We start from the raw sequence: 24,560 nt of genomic DNA, 5'->3' as shown, positions 1-24,560 counted from the left end.
TTCCTCAGCTGCAACCCTTCAGGGCTTTGAGTATTAAATAACATAATTTAATACCTTGCTGCATACATGGTACATTCCAAATAAATGCTAGGTTACCCTGAATATAGTTCCTCTCCTACAATACGTTAGCCTTACTGGAGAAATCAGAAGCCCCAAATTTCTATAGGATAATGAATTCCATTTATCTCAAACTTTGAAAAAAAATCCCAAACCTTTGTAACCAAGCAACTATGCAACCAACCAACAAATGGACCCCCCCGCAAAAAAAAAACAACACAACAATAAATATTTAAAACTCTACAAGCCAACCATGACAACATCATCATACTTGGATGCTCCAAAGGAATGTTGTCAACAGCAATATCAAGGCTTCCGGGGATGGTCTGCATTTTGCTTATTCTGTCAGCCCTGTGAAAGTAAGCCAGAATAGAAACACACACACACACACACACACACACACACACACACACACACACACACACACACTGAATTATTCTAGTTGTCAAGAAAAGAAAACAGTCAACTATAATTCTGAGCTCTGATAAGGGTAAACAGTAGGACCCTACCAATCTTGTGAATGACTGCATTTAGCTAGCTTTATTTTGAAAACTAAAATTTATGTGATATTGTCAAAAAAAAATCAGGGAAGGGTCAAGTTACAGATATTCTGAAGAATGTTTTAAATTTATTTGCACTTACTTCCAATAACATCTACACAAATGGCCAAACAAGTATGATAGTAAACATATAGATTTTTAACAAAAAGTACTAGTATTTAAACCGGTTTAAGTAATTCACTTTCATGACAGTTTTACGAAGTTTTGAGAGCAAGGTTGTTGTTCTTTGCCACAAGTGCTAAGCGGACAGTGTGCTTTTTCCTCTTCACCAACAATCTAAGAGGACAAGGAGACTTTCCCGAATCTTGGGTCTTGTGCCTTCTCCCACCCTTGTGAATGCATGCAGACACACCCTGTCCGCCTACCCCTGCACTTTGCTCAAACTGAATCTTGAATCCTGAGTCCTTGCATTTCTTTCCCTCCCTCTCCATGAAACCTTCTCACTCATCTTCCTTTATAGTAAAACGAAAGTGGCTGATAAATTTCAAGTCTTACCCCTTGCAGGGAATCTACTTTGCAAGGTGGAATAATTAGAACAGTGGGTCAGAGCCAGCTCTTCCTAGCTTCCTAGATTGTTAAATTTTCAGTTATTTTGCCTGCTAATTGTTAAACACAACTGTTATTAAAAATGCAATTCTCTAAACTTGCCTGTAAAAAATTACATTAGGGCGGCCGAGTGGCTCAGTGCGAACTCTGAGCAACAGGGTCGCTGATTTGATTCCCGGCCCTAGCTGAGCTGCTGCTTAGCTGCCAACAGGTGGCAGGATGGCTCAGCCAAAAAAAAAAAAAATTACATTAAACCCCAAGATAATAAATATTACTCAAAATTCATCACTTACTATTTATTTTACTACATGGTAAGATTATCCATGCTCTTGAGGTCATTTGCATCTATCTGTATGGTGGGAATGTTATATAATGGGGTGCATCCTCTTCCCAACTCCGTATTTGGTGAAGCCCCATCAACAGCTTGAAATCAGCCATGGTAGGAGAATTTATACCATAGAAGTTGGCCATCAGAACAAATCAGGTTTTTTTTTTCCCCTAAAGGGTCAGTTGGCAAACATTTATCAGCACACTACTGAGCATAAATGTCATAAGGTGTGAAGCGTCTATGAAATAATTCAATGTCTCACCAGTATGACATTGAATAGTCTAGATGCCCTCTGACTGCCCTAGAGAGAACTTCCTTTGTTATTCACTGATAACATGGGCTTTGTGAGAGGATGGAATTCTCCCGTTTATATCAGATTACCCCCAAACCTTTTGACCATCCGCTTCTCAGCATTCCAACTTTTAATGCTTTGGTACACTGGCAAGATAGCAAAGAGGAAAAGCACTCTGAATTCCCACTTAGTAGCTGGGGAACCCCAGGGAAAGGATATGGTGGAGGCTTTGACCAGGGAGTTTGACGAAGTCGCCATGTAAGAAGTGGTCTTGTAGGATCACATAAAAGTAATATTCGTTCAGGGCCTCCTCCAAGATTTTACTTTTCACCTTTACTTTGCTTCCTAAGGTTTATGTTATTTTTTTCAGAACAACAACAAAAACATTGGGAAAACTCGCCTTACAGTTAAATAGAAACATATCCGCTGTTGGAGATACAGAAAGTATTCATCATGCATGTTTCCTAGTAGTATATTATTTTTGCTTTGAATAAATAAAATTAACTGGTAGGAGACTGCTAACTCTTAGATGGGAGAGGCACAGCGTTAACATTCCAGAAGGGAGCAAAGGGTAGAAGAATCCTGTGTGCATTAGGGGACTAATCGTTTAAGATAAGTTGCTTGTCATGGAAGATCTTATCATCATCAGATATTGAGTGCACGATGATTCATTTCAAGAACGTGGCTTTTGTATTTTTCACTTTTTAGCACTAGCTTCCATCATTTCCTCCAAGAGCATTTGAACGACAAAAATACTATGAATTACTGTATTCACAGCAATTAATTGCTCTATGGGGTTTCAACACATAGTTCTGAAATTCTTCTACACTCCTCCTATTTAGAGGTGTCTATGTCCCCTTCCTTTTCATCTAGGCTCTGTGGCAGCTTGACAGTATACGTGTGTCATGGTAGAAATGGCACTGTGGCACTTTCTCGGCCCCAGTGTTAAGAAACTGGCAGTAATCATTTTCTGTTCCTTGGGACACTTACTCTTAGAACCCAGCCATGAGAAAACCACAGTCTCTCATGGAGAGGGTCCGTGGAGAAGAACCAGTCTCTAGCCCACAGCACCAGTTGAGCTCCCCCTCACCTTGGCAGCCGTTAGATGAGCCATCTTGAAAGTGAGTCCTATGGCTCTAGTTGACCTCTCCTGCTGATGCCATGTGCAAAAAGGACAAACTCTCCTTATTTAGCCATGCTTAAATTATGGACTCAAGAGTAAAATAAGTGATGGCGTTATTCTAAGCCACTAAGTTTTGGGGTGATTTTTTACATAGCAATAGATAACTGACATAGTTTAGTGTTTTACACTCCTATATAATTCTGCAGCTTTGCTGCTGTCAGTATCATTTGGGCATATGCAAAGTCATCTGCTGAACATCTGCTTTCTGGAGGAATTTGTCCATTTGAGAATCAGATAATCAAGTATTTTTATGCACAAGTAATAAATAGTAGCAATGTAGCTGATTCATGTTAATTTCAAGAGTATCCAAAAATTCCTACCTTCTATAATCTGACACTAGTTTAAGTTGGTCCTCAGTTGAAATCTTGCTGCTTTCTTGTCTATATAATGGTGAAAATCTTGAGTCTCTGTCCACATTTCCCTGGTTGTCCTTAAATACTGATCTGAAAGAAAATAATATTTATTCAGGTTGGTGTTTGGATATTGTTTACAGAGCTGTGTTTTAAAGGTGGTTAGAATGATTCAATTAGAAATACTTTCATTATAAATAAACTTATGAAATAAAAAGACAAAAAATTTCTTAGAAGTTCCATTTACACACTATATTTGTTATCTTTAACTTCTTATTTTCAACTTGGTATCTAAAGTGACAGAAGCCCATATCACAACTACATTTATTTATAAGGTAGTAACATATCAAAACCTTGGAGTATTAGGGGAATAAAAAGGGAGGGACTCATGTTATTCCTTTTTCATTATTTCCTGAGCAAGCCAGGGCCACTTCGGTTTGAATGGTGCCAATAGAATTTACTAGCAGAAACAGGATAAGATAGAGGGCCAGTCTCCTGGAAACATTTTCATGGAGATAGATGTGCTCAAGTCCCAAATTTTAGGACAGAGACAACTATATAATGGAAGGCACTTGAGTCAGAATTTTGTATTAATAAAGAGAATGCCATGAACCTAGGGCATTTATTCCCTTTCTCAATCCATTTCACTGGAACTAGATAGGTTTAGTTAAAGTAAATAACTTGTTTCCGTCCAAATAATATAGTAATGTCAGGCCATACTTGCTGACAAGCCAGTATGCATAGTATGCTTAATGTCATTTTTCTTTCTCATAATTCATCATACTCTGTGCTTATGAAAGAAAATTAGATCCATGTGTAATTGATTTTTCTGTAATGTTAGAGAAATGCTGAATTTTTATTTCTTCTAACTTAAGGAGCTCAACTAGACTATTTTATTGCTCTTTAAATTAAGCAAAGATTTCAATACTCAGGCTGAAATGGCCATTTAAATGGATATCTGATCATAGAGTTTTAATGTCAAATCATATAAAAAATGCACCAGGAATTTATCAGAATGATATTTTTAGACTCTGTCAATCTTTCTTCTCATTTTCCTCCATTAAGTACTAAGTGAGGGGGGAAAAAAAGGTCCTTATCGAATAACACTGGGGAAGCAGAATGAAAATATTTAACCTGAAGATTATTTTTATTTAAACATTATACAGGGCTTTTATTCGCGTGTGGGACATGTTGAAACAAATATGATGTATTTCCCAACGTTGGAGGAAGTTAACTGAGTTTGAGCAGTAGTTTTTTAATTAACCAGTCACTTCTAATATATCAATAGACATGAGTTGTAGAACTCATTTTTGCTGTTATCCACAGCTCTGCCCTGGAAATAGCTCGCTTACAGTGGATACGTTGTAAAGAGAATGCAAAGCTTGGCGCCACGAAGGACCGCTCCCAGTGCCATCCGCTTTGTCCTTGCTCGATAAATGTGTTAACTGGCAAGGGAACCCAGGGCTGACTCATCTTCACAGATGGTTCCAGGGTGGCTGGGACACTGTGCCTAGTTCTGACTGCCACAGTTGTGCAATGATCAGTATATGGTGAGGGTCTCAGAATCATGACAGTTGGGGTATGATTGAAGGCAGTGTGGCGTTTAGCCTACAGGAAAGAAGTGTATGTGTTCCTGAGATCTTTGCTCATAAGCAGCATGAATAGCCATGATGTATAGAAAGAACTGGGCATCTCGTCTATTTTGTGGCTATGGAAGACAAAATCTAAAAGTGATTGTCAGGCAGTTTAAAAATATTTTTAAAAAGTGAATTATCTAATCATTAGAGCTACTAAAGGTCAGAAGGAACCACCATGGAGTGCACTGGAGCTTCTGTCAGTGGAAGGATCAGAGTTTGGAAGACCATTTGTTGGGGATGTTGTTGTTGCTCTGCACACCTTCTATAAATGCACACATATGAGAAGGATATTTTTATTTTAAGCTTGTTCAATTTTAATGAAAATATAATGTTGTGCACTAGTTCATTTTGAATGTCGCATGGCAGAATAAAAAAAATCAGAGTCTTGGAAAGGATTTTGGCACATACAACTCTGGGGGTGATATGCACGGAGAGAGTTCCATTTAACACGATATGTTTCATAACATGATATGAATCAATGAGTGTAAAACACCTTACGTTGCCATCTGATTGTGTTTTCTTAACCTACTCCAAGTATAAATCAATTCCATCCTCCCTCCCTCCCTCCCTCCCTCCCTCTCTCTCTTTCTTTGTTTTTTTTACTTTTCTTCTTCTTCTTCTTCTTTTTTTTTTTTTTGCTATAAAATGGCACAACAGCTGGTGTCAGAAATAAGAACATGAACCAAATTAATTTTGGATAAAATGGTCACAGTGATGAGCATCTGTGTTGCAGTGAGTGGGATGATTGGATCTGGGTAAAATATGGTTAGAAGCCAAATTTTCAATTCTATGCTTTTCAGTGGCAGTTGATTTTAAGGGCCAATGTGTTTTAGGGTACACTCAAAGCTATATTGTGACAAAAACTGCAATCTAGAAAACGTAATAGAAAGGAAGAGTCAGTAGCCAGAGAACTGGCAGTATCAATAGAGTATTGAAATATGTCGGGAAAGTAGCTTATGTCAAAAGAATATGAGTAATGAGCCCTCCTCTGATTCGGTCAACTTTTATTTGAAGCAGCTTTCACATTGTGAAGGGGAAACTCAAATCTTCTTTGGTTGTCTCTTGTGCTTACTTTTGTGGTTACATAATACAAGTGGCCTCACATAAAATCTGTAGAGTTGTCCTGTTAGCCAATTTTTCTTAGTTGCTAGAGATGTTTATGTAAATCTAAATCACATATTTATATACACAAATTGGAGGTGCATGCTGTTTCCTAACCTACAACTGAACCACTAATGGGGTATGAATGTAGCATGAGCTTGTGGTTTTGGTGGCTTTCCTGTCCTAGACATAATTACTTTAACAGTCAGTAATATTATCAGCCTCCTAGAAACTTCATCTATCTTTCTTCCAACATGTTTTACTAGACAACTTTAAAATAGGATTGTTACTTCTCTAGAACAGGCAATTCTTTTGTTTCTCTCACATTGTCCTTCATTGCCTGAAGTTTACCAGAAGGGAGTACCTGTTGAGGTGAACATGATCTCCACAGGTGACTTAATAATAATCACATTAGACTAATGATTTCTAAGTCTTTTGTTGGGTAAACATCAGTGTTCATTAATTGCTGCAACAGTAAGTAAATTTGGTATTATCATTCCTTTACTGTTTATTAAAAAAAAATAAGATAAAGACAGACCATAAGTACTTGCCTAAGCTTACTTGTGTAGTAAACAGAGTTGAGATTTCAAACCCAGCTCTGGCTCTAGACATACGTAGTGTTTCTAAAACCTCAGAACAATGCTGGATGCTTAAAGAGATTTTGCTATATTGGATTATTTCACTTTTGCCAAGGGATATCTTCCTTCTACTTGCCCTAATAGGTTTTCTTGTGTGAACTGAGAATGATCAATATAAAAAAGTTTGACCTGCGAATTATAACTAGTTATCCTTTCTCTTGAAGCTTATGAAAAATAAAAACCATTAAATTCATCATAAGGGGTTTAGTCTATCTCACTAACATCTTTTTCACGCAGAATATCCTGGCATTAATTGTCCTTGTAGGGAGGGAGAGAAAAGGGAGATAAAGTGATATCTATGATCTACTTTATGCCGAGTGCTTCTGCACCTGAGATTGCAAGATTGCACTTACTGTCCCTGAGGCAGGTGCGGTCAGCTTCATTCTGTAGATGGGGACGCTGAGCACTGGAGGGGAAACTTGCTCAAAGTTACAATCTCTAGGTGGTGGCCTGATTCGATTATGTCTGTCAGACCCCTGGGCCTGGTCTTCTCCCTTGTTACAGGGCTGCCTGAGGCAAATAATTCCTGGGGACTGTGTGAGTCTATCTTGGAGGCTTCTACATTTCCCTTCCCTGTGCATTCCTGTCCCCAACTTTAAGCAGCAACCTCAAAATTATAACAAATACTGGTGAGTTTACTGTGGTTATACTCATCACTGTGAACTGTGACACCTAAACATGGCACAACTGACAGGTTTTCTCTTCCTTTTGGATTTTAAAGTTTCTGTCATTGGGACAATGTTACCAACATTCGAATGAATACTTAGTGGGTTGTCTCATTTTGGGGCACTGATTAACCTTTTTTGGTTTGTTCGATTTGTACATTGCTGATGTTTTCCCCCCTTATGTTTACGCCAGGCTCTTCCTCCTTGAAGAAATTCTTATACTACTCAAGATGGGAAGAGATCAAGGAGGACAATAGTAATTGACACTTGAGCAGATCCAAAAAGCAATTTTTGTTCTTTATGCAGAGGTGATATTTCCAGGAAGATGATTCCCCCATCAGTGTCCACATAACTCAGCATTTCTGTCAGAGAGTCAACTAGTACTGATAAACTTGGCTATGCTAATCAGTACCAAAATCAAAGAGAATTTAAATGACAATTTGATGGCTTCATTTAGACATCCATATATAGACCTGTGCTCTACATATGAATGAAAACATGCAGCTGCCTAAGAAATCATAGTGTGTCCGTCTGAATTTTAGGCACGCCAAACTCAAGGCTGATATATCAAGTGTTTGACAAACCAAATATACATAATAAACAAGTCATAACTTTGATGTGGTCCTATTAAGAACACACGGAATACCTGGTCATGAACACACTGTATATGGATCATGGCTCCAGTCTATGATGAGCTGTCTTGCTAAATTGTTTGGTAAAACACACGTTTCTGGGGAGCTCAAGATGTTTATAAAGAAGAACACATTAGCCTTATTCTAGGTGTTGGTATATTAAAAATAGAAGGTAACACAGAGGTGTTCAAAACGGAAGCTTCCAGTACAGGCTACAAATGTGTTTCTATTCTGTTGGTTGCAACAGTCCACCTACCTCACCGCCCAAGCAAATGGCATACGGTATTTCCCCAACTTGCTGCAGAACTGCCGGTTGGATTTGAGGATCTTTTGGGAAAACTAAGGAAACAAATAATAAAAATATTGTTTAGAACACCATGTTACAAACTGTCCATGCAAAATAATAATAAATACTTTTCCATGTTGTCTTATATTGAAACTCAGTGGAATTCTGCCTTCCTGGACCACAGATTGACCTGCTAAAGAGCCAAATCACATCCCTGTGTTCAAACTACTATAGAACGTTTGCTTTCTTTTTTAGTTTGGAAATTTCATATGCAGAAAAATACACTTGTCTTGGAATACCAACTGCAACTTCTTCCCTTCAAAGACTTAAAATATTAAATGAAAAATGTTATTAAATTCACATTCATAGTCTGTTTTATAGTTCCTATTACTCATTATGGCAGAGGTCAGCAAAACTGTTCTGTAAAGGATCACACAGTAAACATACTGGGCTTTGTGGGCAATGTGGTCTCTGAAACATCTTCTCAAGTCTGCTGCTATAGCAAGAAAGCAGCCATAGACAATCCATAAATAAATGAGTGTGACTGTGTTTCAATAAAACTTTATTTACAAAAACAGGTGGCAGGCTGGATTCTACCTATGCTTTGCAGTTTGCCCAACCTTGACTCTCATAAATATGTTAAATACTACCCTAAACTGTCACACATGCTCAAATACAATTGTTATTCAGCATTTTCCTAGTATATTTCCTTTGTGTGGAAAATATAGACTTTTTATATTTATTTTCTATTAAATAGCAACATTTGATTATTAAATAAAATACAATAATAGACAAAAAAAGAAAAATTTTCCCATAGTTCCACCATTTAAAGAACTTTCAGTATTTCCTTTACTCTTTCTTTCTTTACTTAAGTGTTATTATAATTTGATATTCTATTATCTGACTTTTTCATTTAGTTCGCCATCAGCATTACTGATGTCTTAATAAACGGTGTTCACTTGTTTTTAGTCAGATTAATCCTAACTTTTCATTATTGTTAACACTTTGATCCTTGGGGTTAAAACTTTATCCACATTTAAATTTATTTCTAACAAATGAACAAAAGTCAGAAATTGCTGGGTCACAAAACACAAGCCCAGAATATAGACTTTAAAATTTTCCTGATGGATATTCATCTCACTAATGAATGAGGATTGCAAGAGCTACATTTTTCAAACTTGATAATTCCCCCAGGCAATGTGATTTTATTTCCTGAAAGCAATTGAAATTATGCAGGAAAAAGCTTATGCATTACCTTGTTGGAGTCTGGATTCTTAATATAAGGCTCAGCTCCACTTGCAATGTTTCCTGTCAGTACTTTTTCAATTTTGGCCACCAAAACAATTTCAGTATGTGGGTTGCTTACAGAAAATATAGCCTATGTACAAAGAAAAAAGTTAGGATTAAAAAGCTGATAAGCACCTAGGAAACCACACTGAAGACATTTACAGAATTTCACTTTTTTTTTTTTTTTTAAGAATAGCTTTAAGGAAATTTTTATTTGGGAAATTGCTTGTCTTATGCAGTGTATGGGTAAGAACAATGGAACAGCATTTTCAGTCACATCATGAGTAAACAAAAGTGCAACCTGCTTTGGAAACTTCAGCCATTCCTCCGGAAATCCCTTGACGTGAGGTTCTTCTGATTGTCGTGGAGTGACCGTGTCGCTGTTTCCATTTTCCAAAGCCACGGGAGCCCCTGAGAGCATCTGCCTGACAGCACTGTGGTTCAGATCCACGTGAAAGTCGGCAGAGATCTTCCTGCTCTCTCGGAGGTCATAAAGTGCCACACTCACAAAAAATGGCTCAATCTGTGAGAAAAAGGAAGAACTGATGGTTCTGACAGAAACTAAAAACACCAAAAAAACCCCAAAACCAAACTGCTAAGAATGTTTGTTGCCAGAGTGTCACTAAAACTGATGAAGAAAGATTCGAGGTAGAAGGGCTTTTCCACTAGAAAAACATCAAGTGCAACAGAGATTAAATAAAACAAGGACTGAAATAAATATATGCATATGTATTACATAGATATTAAACAGATGTGCATATATGTGTATATGAATAATTATATATGCATATATATGCATATATATTTATATACATATGTAATTAACTACAAGCTTCTAAGGATGGAATATGCATACGTAAAGCTACATTTTCACTTTTGTTTATGCTACTTAATTTTAAATTGATGCCTATCATCAACCAGTATTCTGCGGACAAGCAGGTGATACACAAAAACCAAATTGTGACCCAGTTCATCATTGTAAAGACTCATTCACGCTGTGGATTTTGCTTAATGTTTAACAGGTACCTTGTGTTTTTTGAAATGTAGTAATATGGCTAGCTTATAACAAGAATTTTGATTTAATTCCTCAATATTAGCAATAGTTACCAGCTCCCTTAATGTTAGAAAAAGAACTACACATATAAAATGAAATTCAATAAAATATTTTTTTTTAAATGAGAAAATGAAAAAGTAGAAATTTTATATTTTGCTAATTTAATTTAGTTTAGAAACACTCTTGGTTTGTGGTAATGGTAGTCTGTCAGGAGTTAAAAAATGCAAAGACTACATGAAAATAACTCAGGCAGGAACTCAAAACACATTGAAGAAAGGTCAAAGGGAAAAAAAATTCCTTATTATTTTTCCTGATTGCTGCATTTTGATTTTCATTTCTGCTTAGTGAATGGAAATAAATTACCTACTTTGATAATCCATAAAAAATTAAAGCTCATATGGTGATTCATTTATTTCTTCCAATCCATCTTTTCAACTTAAATGTTAAATCTTCCTTTTTGAATCACTAGCTTTTCAATAGGATTTGTTTAATAAAGCACCTTCAAAGCCTAACAAATGAAGTCATAGGTTTCTTATGTTTAGAATTCTGTACCTTTCCCTAAAAAAAAAATTCAAGAACATGGAATTTTAAATGTTGGTCTGCTGTAAAGCAGTTTTAATAGCTCAGATTTTTTTTTCCAAAGAAATATTTTATACTATAAAACCATCCACCTGAATTTAGTTTCCAGTGACTGACTAAAAAATTACATGCTGTCAAATATTGTTTCCTCACCATGAAAAAGTTCTTTTAGGGTGTTTTTTTAGAAGCTCATTCATTAAATGCTGTAGTTAGCTCTTTAGCAACTTGAAGAAGTATTGAAATTAATTTAAAAACATACTCATTTACTTAAAAGAATAAGTTTAAAAATAACTACATTAATAAAAGAGTGTCATTGAATAAATATGCAAGGATTTTATATAACAATGCCATTACATAAACTGCTATTGAGTTAAGGGGAGGCTGTTTTATTAAGTTTTTATATCATCGCTTGTAAGCACAATAAAATTACATTTTAAAAAGCAATTTCTTTGCTTTTCAAATATTTGTATAAACTATAAAATAAATTAAGAACAATATAGACAGACAAAGCACTCCAAATCAACTTCTCCCTCTGGTCTGACAGCTATGAAAGGGACACTAAAGCCTCTCTATGAACTTATGCCTGTTCTCTTCTTGGGGGATTGGCCCAAATACAAACATTTAGTTTCTGAATATGGGTTTTGGCCCAAAGAAAGGAATCCACGCGGAAGGAATCACATGGCCCTGGCACTGGAAAAAAAAAAAAGCCCATTATCTTTGAGTTTCAGTTTCTAAATTGGATTTTTAAATTACACTCAAGGATATACCTGGTCAAACAAAGCATTTATTTTTATTTAATGAGATGATTAAGTGACATAATGATTTGGGTTAAATTTTCCTGATCTTTCCAAATTGTTTCAAGAACAGAGCTTTCAGCGTTTTGTTTTGTTTTTCCTTTTTAAATTCTGAGTAGAAGTATGTCCCGATCACTCCTCCTAACACTTTCACCCCATGTAGATTTCTCCTTCATTGTCACTGACTTTCCTCCATGTTGCCACATCTACTGGGTTCCTCTCTGGCTTCATGCTACTCAGCTTCTCGGCATCGTTCTGCACAGCTGAGCCTTTCCCTTTAGCCAGCATGACCCACTGATTCTTGGCTTATCTCTCCTTCAGTGGCCACTGCTTCTTCGTTTTCTTTGGTCATTTCTCTACTCATCTTCTAAATATTTGGTTCCCAGTCCCTTCTCTATGTTCATAAAAATTGATGATTTCCTTCAGGTTACTACCTGGACCAGAATTCCAAGGTGATATCTCCATTCCTTGTGTTCCAAACTTGTATTTGAATCTGCTCAATGGACATCTCTGTTTGGATATCTAATGGGTCTATCAGGCTTAAAGTGTCCATAAAAGAATTTTTTTGGCCTATATCTCCCAAGTCTGCTCTACTTGTCCTCTTAGTAAATGGCACCATCAAGTGTAGAGATGTTCAAAGAAAAGAACAGGGGCTGGTCCTTAAGATTTTCCTTCTCCTCATCCTATATACCCAGCGTATCAGAAAAAAACCTGTCAGTTCAATTTACAAAACTTCCGTCAAACTCATTCATTTCTCTCCTAGTCCAAACCCCACAATGAACTGTGGTAGCAGCCTCCTAACTGCTCTCCCTGGTCAACTCCTGTTTCCTCCAATCCATTCTTCTGATGAATGTTTTAAAAATTCAGGTCAGATCACACCATTTTTAAAGTGCTCTAAACCCTTGAATACCTTCCACTCATACTTAGAATAAATCCAAACTCTTTACTACAGCTGGCTAAGACCCTGCCTAATCTTACCTCGTACTGTTTCTCCCACCTTATCCTGATCTGCCCTTCTCCACGCTGTCTCCTTCCAGTTCCTAGAACTTGCCAAGACTTACCTGTCTCAGGGCCTTCACACTTGCCCTTTCTTCTGCCTAAGATGCTTTCCCCTGGCCTGACTTTTTATCCTTCTCAACCTTTCGGTCTCTGTTCAAATGTCACCTCCTCAGAGAGGCCTCCCATGACCACCCTATCTAAAGTGACCCATCTCCCAGTTCCTCTTTGTCACATTTCTCTCTACTGAATTATTTTAAAGAACTATGCACCATGTGCAATTCCATTGTTAATTTACTTATTTGGATTTACTCTTTGTTGTTGTTGTTGTTGTTTGTTTTTGTCAAAAGGAATCTACTCTTCAGGAGGCCAGGGAGCTTGCTTACCTTGTCCCCTGCCATGCCCCGGTACCTAGAACAAGTCTGGCTCTCGGGAGCGCCCTGCATTAAGTATTTGCTGGAGGGTGAGTAACTTGACTTCAATTATTGTCACTCTTACTCACAGACCTAGTATACAATTACAGTTATAAAATATGAGGAAGCTTCATTTGGGGGAAGATTCTTACCGGTGACACATTTTAATTTTAACTTCCTTGTCAACAACAATCTCACATGTAACAATCACAATATCAAGACCTTCCATGCAAGATGCTTACACATTTCAAACCAAGTTCCCACATAGTAGAATATCAGTTAACAGTTAATGAATGCTGAGTATGCACCAAACATGATCTAAGTACTTTCCATACATTACCTCTAATCCTCACAATGACTATTTGAAGTGGTTACTGTTATTATTATCTCCATACAGAAGCGGAGACTGAGGGGATGCCACCTGCCCAGTGTGGCAGAACTCGCAAGGGAAAGTCAGGCATTGTGATTCGGGGAGGCACCTGTCACTTGATCCTCATTAAATCTGAGGTCCATAGCGTGTACCATTTTCCTGCTCCTACACCAGGGAGAAGGACGCTCAGAGAATCGGTGAGGTACCCAAAGACCCAAGGGCAGGAGGGGTTAAAATCTTTTGAAAGAGCTCATCCTTTCTGCTAGCCACTCACTGGCACAGCTACCAGGCTCAGCTTGTTCTGTCATTAATAGGGACATGCATGGGACTGTGTCTACCATTGGTAGAGGAAACATAAGCTTTTTTTGCATTCTAAAAGCAAATGTGGCTTGTATCATGGGTCTGGATCTAAGATTTTTTTCTTTGAGGTTAAAAATGACCATTGAGGCGTGATTTATTAAGAATTAGAACAGAATGTATAAAAAAGTAATGAGTGGAAATATGCCAATACAGTATTACTGATTTTTTTATTGATGGTAGGATTATGTCATTTTAGTTTTCTTTTTTTAAATTTTTTTTAAATTTTCTATTTTTTATTTCTTTTGTTATTATTTTCTTCTTTATAGAAACATTTAATAATGTTTCTGCTTAAAAATGCCCCCTTCCTACACATACATTTATAATTAAAACAGAATTATCCTCAAGAATACTAAGAGAGAACTCTCACGAGGGCCCACTTAGTAGGAAAATGAATCTTGTATTGATTCAATGAGCACGTGATGATTTCCAAATATTAGTGATACACCTTTTTTCTGCAATTTACATGTATCATCTATACTATTACTTATTTAATATTTATCTAATATTATTTTACTTGATTCACTATTTAGTCTTGTGTTAAACAGTAATGACTGAAATTGCAGGGTTAGGGTTGATTTGTTTCTTTTAATTACTCTTTAATATACATTAAAATAAACATATAAATATTAAAATAAAAATATTAATTTAAAAGCCATCTCAAGTACCACCGAGAAGATACAAACAATTATCTTAGGGAACACTGAACCACTATGCTGATTTCATGGATAGAATCTTAGAACACAGTTCCTTTGACGTTTCATCTTTAAGTTAATAGCAACTATTTATGGCAGTATCTTGACAATTCCATTTCAAAATTTGTGTACTTTTGTAATGTGGAAAAATGCTGTCAATCACATTCCCGGTACACTAGATGGTGTGAACTCAGTGCCTGGAGTTATCAGGAATAGAAAAGATTTAGACTAAGGTGGTATGCTATTGGCTGATTGGTAGAGAAAGTAACACAAAAGAAACTTACGTTCGTTATCGGATCATTTTCATTCTCCGTAACACATCCCTGAAGATTAAAGTTGAGAGCTTTACAAATGATCATGATTCTCTTGGCAGCTTTTTCTTCAAATGGTTTGATCACCGACTCGGGTTCCAAGAGATCCTTTTTCTGAAGTTTCAAGGTCTAAAAAATGTTTTGACAGTTTTACTCAACAAACACCCAACGTAAGAAAGTAACTCTAAATTATGAAGCCCTATTGTATGGATCAAGTTCATGTCTGCTTAGAAAGAATTCTGACTTACATCTATATCTGGATCCATTGAGAACAGGTTTAGCCTCTCCATGTTTCTAGTTGCTTTGACCGTTTCTTCGGTTTCTGTGAGGTACTAAAGAGAAAAGCATGTTAGCTCTAAATATCCAGGTGCTTACAGCCCAGCCCCACCCACACGGCCAAGAAGTAGCCTCTTAGTATTTACATGGTTTTAATATCATCCATTAACACTCAGCAAATCTTATAGAAACATACTTTGAGATATTTTTTGAGAGTTGTGTTTCTTAGTCTAAATCTTAACAGAAAGCATCTTTTCCATGAAAGCGATAACGAATAAATACTATAAATTTATTTGCATAGTAAAACGTCAGCTGTATTACTTTTGTGAAGTCTGGGTGTAGGCTGTTCTCTGAAGAATCTGTTTCCTCTGGCATGCATTCACATGTGATGGAATTATCCAGTGAATCTTGAAAAGATACACCAAGACAGGTTATTCAGTGATACTCAGGGATCGCACATTTCTCTAGCCTGTGGTATATCAAACTGGGTTAGACTCGAGAGTGATGGGGGGTGGATGCTGGTGAGCAAACGCCTTCATTGTGTTCTCACTCTCCATTGCTAGATCTGGGTCTGGAGGTCAGACCTCCTGATGATCATTTTGGGATTCTTTCCCTGTCACCATCCTGTGCCCAAAAGAACTCTGGACCCTTACAATACTTATGATTATACTTGGGGCTGTCTTGGTTTACTTCACTAATGCAGTAAAAAATTTTCTTAAATATATATCTATTTCTGACTCTCAGGCCATGCATTAAAAAATCCACATTCTACCTTCAGTTACTTAAACTCTCTAAGACTGTGAACATTAATATCCTAGTTGAATATTACTAAGTTAATCATGAATGTAAAGCACCTATATATATAGCAGTTGTGTTACAATCAACAAGTTTCCTACCTCATTTGCCATGACTCTTTCACTTTATAGCATAATGATACTTAGATTACTAGAACTTAAAGACTCTTTGGTTTCTAAGGTCCCATGATGCTGTGCAAAGTCTTAAAATAGTTTTCCTTTGGGAGAAGCGACTGACTCTGATGGTGAACTTGTCTTCCACGTAGTTATAGACCTGTTTTTCTACCTTCTTTTCACCCTTTCTTTCCTCTCTTGCTCCCTTCTCTTTGCCTAGAGTGCAATAGAATATTTTGAGGGAATTAGGATGGGCAGAATTTTTTTTTTTATCCCATTGAAATCTTTAATGCTATGTAAAATGTGTGGAATTTTTATGTATGTGTGTGTGTGCGCGTGTATATATCTATATCTATCTATCTATATCTATCTATCTATCTATCTATCTATCTATCTATCTATCTATCTATCTATCATCTATGATGTTTCCCCATGTATAAGATGCACCTTAATTTTGGGGCCCAAAATTTGAAAAAAAATATATTACATAAAGTTATTGAACTCGAGTTTTATTCATCATAAAATTCATACAATTCTTCATCACTGTCAAAACTCCCAACCATTAGCTTGTCCTCATCTGTGTCTGATGATGAATCACTGTCTTCATATATTGCCTCGTCCTCAGCAGGAAATGTAAGTAAAAAATCTACAACCACTGTATAAGATGCACCCAGTTTTTAGACCCCCAAGTTTTTTAAAAAGGGGAAATATGCTATATGCTGATCTCAGCATGGTAAAAAATCATACATGAAAGATCCTTTCAACTAAATGGAAGTAATATCTATCTGTCTTTGCAGAATATAATATTCATTAATTCAATTTAGTGAAAGGCTATGAAACTACAAAATGGTCCCTCTAAGGTAACATCCCATCAGACGTGGCTACATTTTTGATGCTGCTGACAAATGGTTTCCAACATCACTTGCTGGGTGTGAACCTCAATTCATTGGCAGTCAACTCAAAATCATACCTATGCCTGGTGTCCTTCACAGTGAAAGGTTTAGGGGTGATTTCCTGGAGCAAACAGCTCAGGGATGGATGAGCTAGACCTGACAGCTACCGCAGTAACCAGCAGCTTAAATGAACCAAACGCACAAGTCACACGCTTGGCAAAGGAAGGGGGGGTGGCGCGCATGCTCTCACCCAGCCCCAGATCGGTGAGCTCGGTGCTCCTCCGCCCCTGTAGGGGCCCCTCGGGGCTGATTTGCAGGATGCGGTTCAGGGTATGAATCCATTCCTCCATATCGGACTCTGCTTCCGCCGCCAGCACAAAATAGGTCAGGTCATTCATTTTCAATTCAAAGGCATGTTTTCTGAGTCTGTTATTCTGTGGCACAAAAAGAAAGAAAGCAAGAAAGAAACATCAGATAATAAGTCTTAGAGATTATGTCATTTTTTTTTTATGGGTCACAGTTCCAAAATCTTTCCTTACAGGTAGATAACATAAAGGAGATCTTCCAAAACAGGACAAAAATTTAGATGGGTATGAATCATTGGGTTCGGTTTCTTTCAAGGATTTTTGTACTAAGAGATATTTTATTTAGGTATTTGTTCATTGGATGAGCATATTGGCTCAAAAATTTCATCTTCAGGCACATGGTGTGAGCATATTCTAAGTGTTGTCCAATAGTTGGTTTGAGTTGCTGCCTTCACTTTCTCACTTTTGTCCTGTCCACGACTCACTCCAGTTGGGCGTTTGACTCCATTACACCCCAGAGGCAGCACTTAAGGTCATTAACAAAACTCTATGCTGCTGGACTAACCTATCCAAGGAACATTTCGTACCTTCCTTGAACTTGCAGGAGAATTAGCACAAGGGCCACCTGCTCCTCCTTGAAACTCATCTCTCTCTGGTTTCCATGACCACATTCTGTTCTGATTTTCTTTCCTCCTTGTTGGCCATCACTTTTCAATCACGTCCACTGGCTCTCCCTTTTCTTGGTGACTTCTCAAGTTAACGTTGGCTCTGCCTTCAACTCCTTTCTCTCTCGTCTGGTCCAGTGGCGCTAAATGACATCCATATGTCAAGGTGCTGTGATTCCCTTCTCTGCTTCTGACTTTTCCACGAACCTCCAGACTATTCTCGAAATTGACATCGCTACTTTGCATTTTGACAACCCATGAGGCCTTGTTCTAGTTCCTTGAATGTGCTTGCATCACGTGCTTTGTTGTTGTCACAAGGCCTGAAATTTGGCCCCTGCCTCCACGTGTGTGCTTACACACACTGTTAGCATGATGTTCACCCCTCATGTACTTAGGCGACTCGTATCCACTCACCAGATCGCAACTGAACTTGTAGTTGCTCAGGCAAACCTTCCTCAATTGCCCAGCTAGGACAAGGTTCTGGTCCTCCAGGGCACATAACAACAATTTGGAATTATATGCCTATTCATTTTCATTTGTTTGTTTTGACCAACATATGTCTCCCTCAAGGCTGCCTCCATGAGGCCCAGGTCAGTTGCATTCACCACTATATCCTTTGCTGTCACATAGAAGGGTTCAATATCAGTGGGTTCAAAACTGTCGTATTTAACAAATGGAATAGAATAAGTTCCTATTCTTGGAAAACTGTTATTCATAGGGGAGAGGTGAGTGAAAGAATGATTAAAGGAATGAACAAACTAATGAAAAACAAAGATTCTCTGTGTGCAGAGACTTAAAATGGGCTGATGCTATTGAGTAGCTACTTTAGATTGACTTCTCACAGAAGGAACATCTAAGCTGAAATCTGTAAAAAAAGGAGTAGGCTGTTTAAAGATGGGAGAAATACATTTAAAGTAGAGGGAACCAAGAGCAAACTATTATGTCAGTTTTATATATTCCTTCCATGAGATTAAAAACATAAATTCAAGGGTAAGCCCAGTGGCTCAGTAGGTTGGGAGTTGGCTTTGGGGCGCAAGCTCTGAGCAGCAGGGCCGCTGGTTCAATTCCCACATGAGCCAGAGGCGCTGTGCTTGAGCTGAGCTGCCGATGAGCTGCCAACAGGTGGCAGGATGGCTTAGCAAAAAAAAAAAAAAAAAAAAAAAGTCTTCCTTTCAAAAACATACATTCAAACTGGAAACTTTCCCCCAATGATACAAGCTAATGTGTTAAGAGAACGTGGGGCGGTTGTAAGAATCACTGAATAGATTACATGTTTAATTTACACCCAGGTAATTCTAATGTAGGCATTCAGCTCTTACCCACATTGTTCTAAAGCCTTTGGAGCCCCGACACTGTACTAAAGCAAAGCCTATGCACTTAAGATAACTCAACTTTGCATAAGTAAAATACAAATAGAAGAACCAGAAGATGAGAGTGTTACTATCATGTCAGATTGTGGCTAAATATGAAAGTATAAAATTCTTTTTGAGAATAGGGTTGCTATTCTTGGTGGCAAGAAATAGTAATTTTTAATATCCTCTTAGCAATGTCTTCTTTCTTTGGGATGCCTTCAGAGACTGTTCCAAAATAGCTCCTTCCTTTCAGCTTTCTCAACACCATGAGCACGACTACAAGTGTGACACTTCCCGAACACTGCCATCTGTGTAGCAGGCACCATGCTGAGCATTTTGTAGTCATTGTTTCAGTTAAATCTCATAACAGTCCGATGAGACACATTGCATCATTCCATTTAATATATGATGGCAGTGAAGCTGGGGAAGATATGAGGTGTGATAAAAAAAATATGGTAAAAGTTTAAATTAAAAAAATTATTACAGTAAAAGACACATTGCCATTAATCACCTTCAAAACACTCCCCCTCGCTTTGAACACACTTATCCCATCATTCTTGCCACTTTCTGAAGCAGTTCTGGAAGTTCTCTTTCATGACTATCTTTAATTGCGCTGTCGTGGCTGCTTTGATGACCTGAATCGATTCAAAACGTTTACCTTTCATGGTCATTTTGACTTTGGGGGAGAGCCAGAAGTCGCACGGTGCCATATCTGGTGAATAAGGTGGATGAGGACACACCGTAGTGTTTTTATTTGACAGAAATGGCTGTACCAGAAGCAATGTGTGACACGGAGCGTTGTCATGATGGAGGATAAAGTAAAGACATGAAAGAGGACTTCCAGAACTGCTTCAGAAAGTGGCTAGAATAATGGGATAAGTGTGTTTGAAGCGAGGGCGAGTGTTTTGAGGGGGATTGATGGCAATGTGTCTTTTATTGTAATATATATTTTTATATAAACATTCACCATATTATTCGATCACACCTTGTAAATTAAAACATGCTTGGGATTACATGCGTAGCAAGTGGCAGAAAAGGGAACTAACCCCTTTATACTTTAACACCCCCTGAAATGGCCCTGGCACAAAGATGCTCAATGAATGCCCTTCTCCCTTGCCACCTTCCTGACACAATCACACACCAAAGGGGTAGCCATGGCTTGTGAGGTCATGAATTCTCTAAGTGCTGAGAGTAGAGAGTGGGGCAATTTATACTCATAAGCTTCAAGAAATAGTAAAATTTGGAAATTGAAGGAGAAAGAATTAGCAAAAAAGCTAACTGTGATTCTAACTCTGAAACTTTATAGCTCCCAGGGCAGTTTCTAGAGTCTTCCATGGACAAACTCTACTCTTGTCCATACTTCTGTATTATTGCCAAGTATTATTTTTTCCTTCCTTGTCATCACTCACTTGCAGGCTGGCTCTTCTATTAGTCCATGAGTCTGATAAGGGCAGGAGCTGCCTAGTTATCCTCAGTGCTCAGTACTGTGATAACATTCATTCAGAGAGAGGTATCTATTGTGTTTGCACTTCGTGCATGGGAAAACAGACACAATCTCTGCCCTGGCAGACCAGGGCAGACAGGTGTTAACATATTAATGACATAGATTAATATTATGTCTGAAAGCAGGAGGTATGTGTACTGCAATTTTGTATGAATATATTGAAGAAGAGGTATAAAAATTCTCTTTGAGAACAGGATTGTTATTGCAATATGAAAGAAAATACAGCTGTGCTCACAGAACCTTCTGTGTTCCACGAGAGCACAGAACCGGATGGCTTGGGCTAGTAACAGGCCAGGGATGCATTCTGAGATCATTTCCGGCTGCTGTGTAAACAGAGTGGAGGTCTCCAGAAAGGTAGTGGTCCCAGTCATTTGTGTGCAAAGCAAACATCTAGGCAGGTTCTTGGAAGCCACACTCTCCCCAGGAGAGGCGGGCAGACTCCCTCCATACATCCTCACACCTACTTCCTGGGGATTCTGACAAAGGAGGCCCATAAAGCCGCCTGTGACCTCACTGACTGACACAGAGTGTCTGAGGGCAAAGACAAGTTGGCTGATAGCAAGTATAAAAGAAGAGAGACAGGTTTCCTTAAAAAAAAAACCTGTAGGAACAGAAATAGACAGAAAAGAAAGAACTAGAAATGCCCCAAGTTCAGGGCCTCCCTTTAGCTTGGATATTGTTAAGTATCTGAGGGTAGCAGATGCAAGCGAATCTTGAAAACAAACAAAGAATCTGCTTGACTATTTTCATGTTGTAAATAACGCGGACTGGGAGATGTAAAATGCTTATATTGCATCTAAGTTAAAAGTGGAACTAGTGGCAACCTGCTTTCAAACACAGATGCCGAGGAACTAATAACATTTTAAAAAGAAAACATTACAAAATATAAATAAAACTTGATTTTGTAAATTACATTCTGTACTTCAAATGCATTCCATATTGTTGCCAACTTCAATAATATTATTAAAATATATTTTAAAAATGTGAGTGAAGTATAAAAGCTCTTGTTTCTCACAAAATGGTATTTATAAATGAAATAAATATTCTATTGACAACTTCTCAAAAAACAAATTATCTTTTTCTATTTGGAGAGAAATAGAGCTACTTGCAGTGTAGAAAAACTCATGTTTGGGAAGATTAAGATGCCTAAATAGTTTTTCTATCTCACTGTAATCTCCGAGATTACATATCATTTGGCACATAAACTAGCAAAAAGGAAAGGATAGAAATAGCAAATCAATGGTACATTAATAATCCTGTATTGCAATTAAGTCATTAAAATGCTAATCAGAAAGTAATCACATTCTTCTTTTCACTTCCCCAATTTTCCTCTATTTCCCTGAAACTAGTGTCCTTTTTGGCCACTGCAACAATTTTGTTCATTCAGGCTCACCACAATCCATCTACATGGCTTCGTAAATAATAGGAAACTGTGACTATGTCCTGATGCCATCTGATGTGTTTAATGAGTTGTAGCACACTGGTCTGTTTCCACAATATTCATCTCGAAAAGTTCCAAAATGGATATTCCAATGAAGCCACTAAAGCCCATGGAGGACGGAATGTCAAAGGGAGTTACCCAACCAAAATATTCCATCCTAGCCATTATGGTGCAAGCATCTTTTACAGAATTTTGCAGAAACAAAGGAAGAGTTTTAAAAGGAAACACACAGCATCATATCCAGGTTACCGGCACTGGTGGTGACCATCCACGCAATCCTTTCCATTCTATGTATGTTTATTTGTTCATTGATTCAACAAAAATTTATTGGGCATCTTCTATGTGCCAGGTACACAGTTTTTTTTTTAATTAAAAAAAATCAAAGTAAGTGCTTGCCCTCACTGAACTTACATTCTTGTATAATGGAGTGTCAGTAAACAAATAAGTAGAAATATAGTATACTTGTATGTAATATGTATAATATAACACACCATCATGCAGTGATAAATATAACTTCATTCTTGCATATATTATCAGGACCTATTGTTTGAGATGTGCCACTCACATTTTATTTGCATGTCTCTATTTGCTCTGTTTTTTTTTTTTTTTCTGGGCATCCTCCCACAGGCTGGAAGCTCTTTGAAGACAGGAGACACATCTAATTCATATTTGGCTTTCCCACAATGCTTTGCATATAGAAAAAATTTCAATATATATTAGCTGAAATAAAGCCTAAATCTAAATCTTTGTGGTGTTTCCTCTGCCCATGTGGCTTCCGTGGAATAAATGCATGTGTGCCTATAGGTATGATGTATAAGAACCACAGCATCTCCATGGGCATCTTTCTGTAATTGTGGACGTTCTTCTGCCCCAAATCTAATGTTGCCCTTCATTAGCTCTGGGACTTGGGAAAGCGAATCTATCTCTCTGAGTTTGGTTTTAATAAATTGGGACAATAATAATGCATGTTCCACTGACTGTTGTCAATTAATACATTAGATGAAGAAAATTACAAGTGTCATTCTGGTTTTTATTGTTATGGGAGGTGAGATCTTTAGAGCCAGAGTTTGCTAATGGGAGGTTTACAGGTCATATTTGGCTTTTAGGTTTGTTTTCCGTGGCAGGTTCACTTTTTTTCCTCCCAATTTCACTGCCTTTGTGTGTGGCATGTGCACCCCAGTTCAACACAGTCCAGGCTGTTGCCTGCTGTCGCACGTCTGGCTCTACTTCCCTCTGATAGTGGACTGCCTGAGCTGCAGAAGCATCTGAGTCTAGCCTTTGGTTAAGCACATGAGGCCACTGACTTGAACCCATATCCACAAGGGGGTAGATCCAGCACCTCGCAGAAAATAAACAGTGTTCGGCACCCCAGTCATCCATTTAAGCCTCTATAAAGTGACATCAGTTATTATCACTGTTGAGATAGGGATTCTAGGGGGGTGGAATACCTGGGCTGTTCATTCTCTTTATAGTGGTAGGACCTGGAGTGGATGGATGGATAGATGGATGGATGGATGGATGGATGGATGGATGGATGGATGGAGCAATGATTAATGAATAAATGATAAGACTCTGATGGTACTAGATATGATAACACAGGCCTTTGTTTCAGATCAAAACTACAGAAGCAAACACCGGAAGTTCTCCAGGTTAGAAATGCAGGGGTATGAAACAGATTTACTGCTGTTATTACAAAAAAAGTAGAAAAGTACTGTTAGGTCTTTATTTTACCAAGATTCAGGAAATTTGTAATCATTGATATTACCTAAAGTCTCTGAGAAATCTGGGAAGGAGTTTCTTTCAACTTGAGGTCACCCTTAAAATATATTTCTAAGAATTCCAAGGATTATTCTTAGGAAAACACAATGATATAGATTAGGTCTGAATCACTTGTTCACAAAAGAGCATTATGACCTTGAACTCTCTAAGGATGCTGGATGGTAGGCAGCACTATCTGTCTTTGTTCCTCTTTGCTGTTTTATTCAAGAGAAATTGACAATGATTCTTGACAAAATAGGCTGACTCATCCGATTATTCATTTGTTCTGTGCTTTTGTGTGTACTGTTTCATCTGTAGGCACATTTT

General features: G+C 37.7%; 1 protein-coding gene across 1 annotated transcript in view; it reads right to left on the bottom strand.

Moving 5' to 3' along the window:
• Positions 1-24,560, bottom strand: part of DOCK10 (dedicator of cytokinesis 10) — a 253,505-nt gene that overhangs the window by 66,852 nt on the left and 162,093 nt on the right. Inside the window, exons 8-16 of the mRNA XM_019626007.1 lie at positions 17,459-17,642; positions 15,729-15,814; positions 15,380-15,463; positions 15,105-15,260; positions 9,864-10,085; positions 9,531-9,653; positions 8,246-8,328; positions 3,287-3,409; positions 329-408 (exon numbers count right to left, since the gene is read on the bottom strand). Coding sequence (XP_019481552.1) covers positions 329-408; positions 3,287-3,409; positions 8,246-8,328; positions 9,531-9,653; positions 9,864-10,085; positions 15,105-15,260; positions 15,380-15,463; positions 15,729-15,814; positions 17,459-17,642 — 1,141 coding nt within the window. The remainder of the gene's footprint in view (positions 1-328; positions 409-3,286; positions 3,410-8,245; positions 8,329-9,530; positions 9,654-9,863; positions 10,086-15,104; positions 15,261-15,379; positions 15,464-15,728; positions 15,815-17,458; positions 17,643-24,560) is intronic.

The sequence above is a fragment of the Hipposideros armiger genome, unplaced genomic scaffold (assembly GCF_001890085.2).
Source record: "Hipposideros armiger isolate ML-2016 unplaced genomic scaffold, ASM189008v1 scaffold_651, whole genome shotgun sequence".
NCBI lineage: Eukaryota > Metazoa > Chordata > Mammalia > Chiroptera > Hipposideridae > Hipposideros > Hipposideros armiger.
The sequence above is the reverse complement of the archived record's forward strand: the minus strand, read 5'-3'. Positions and strand labels throughout refer to the sequence as shown.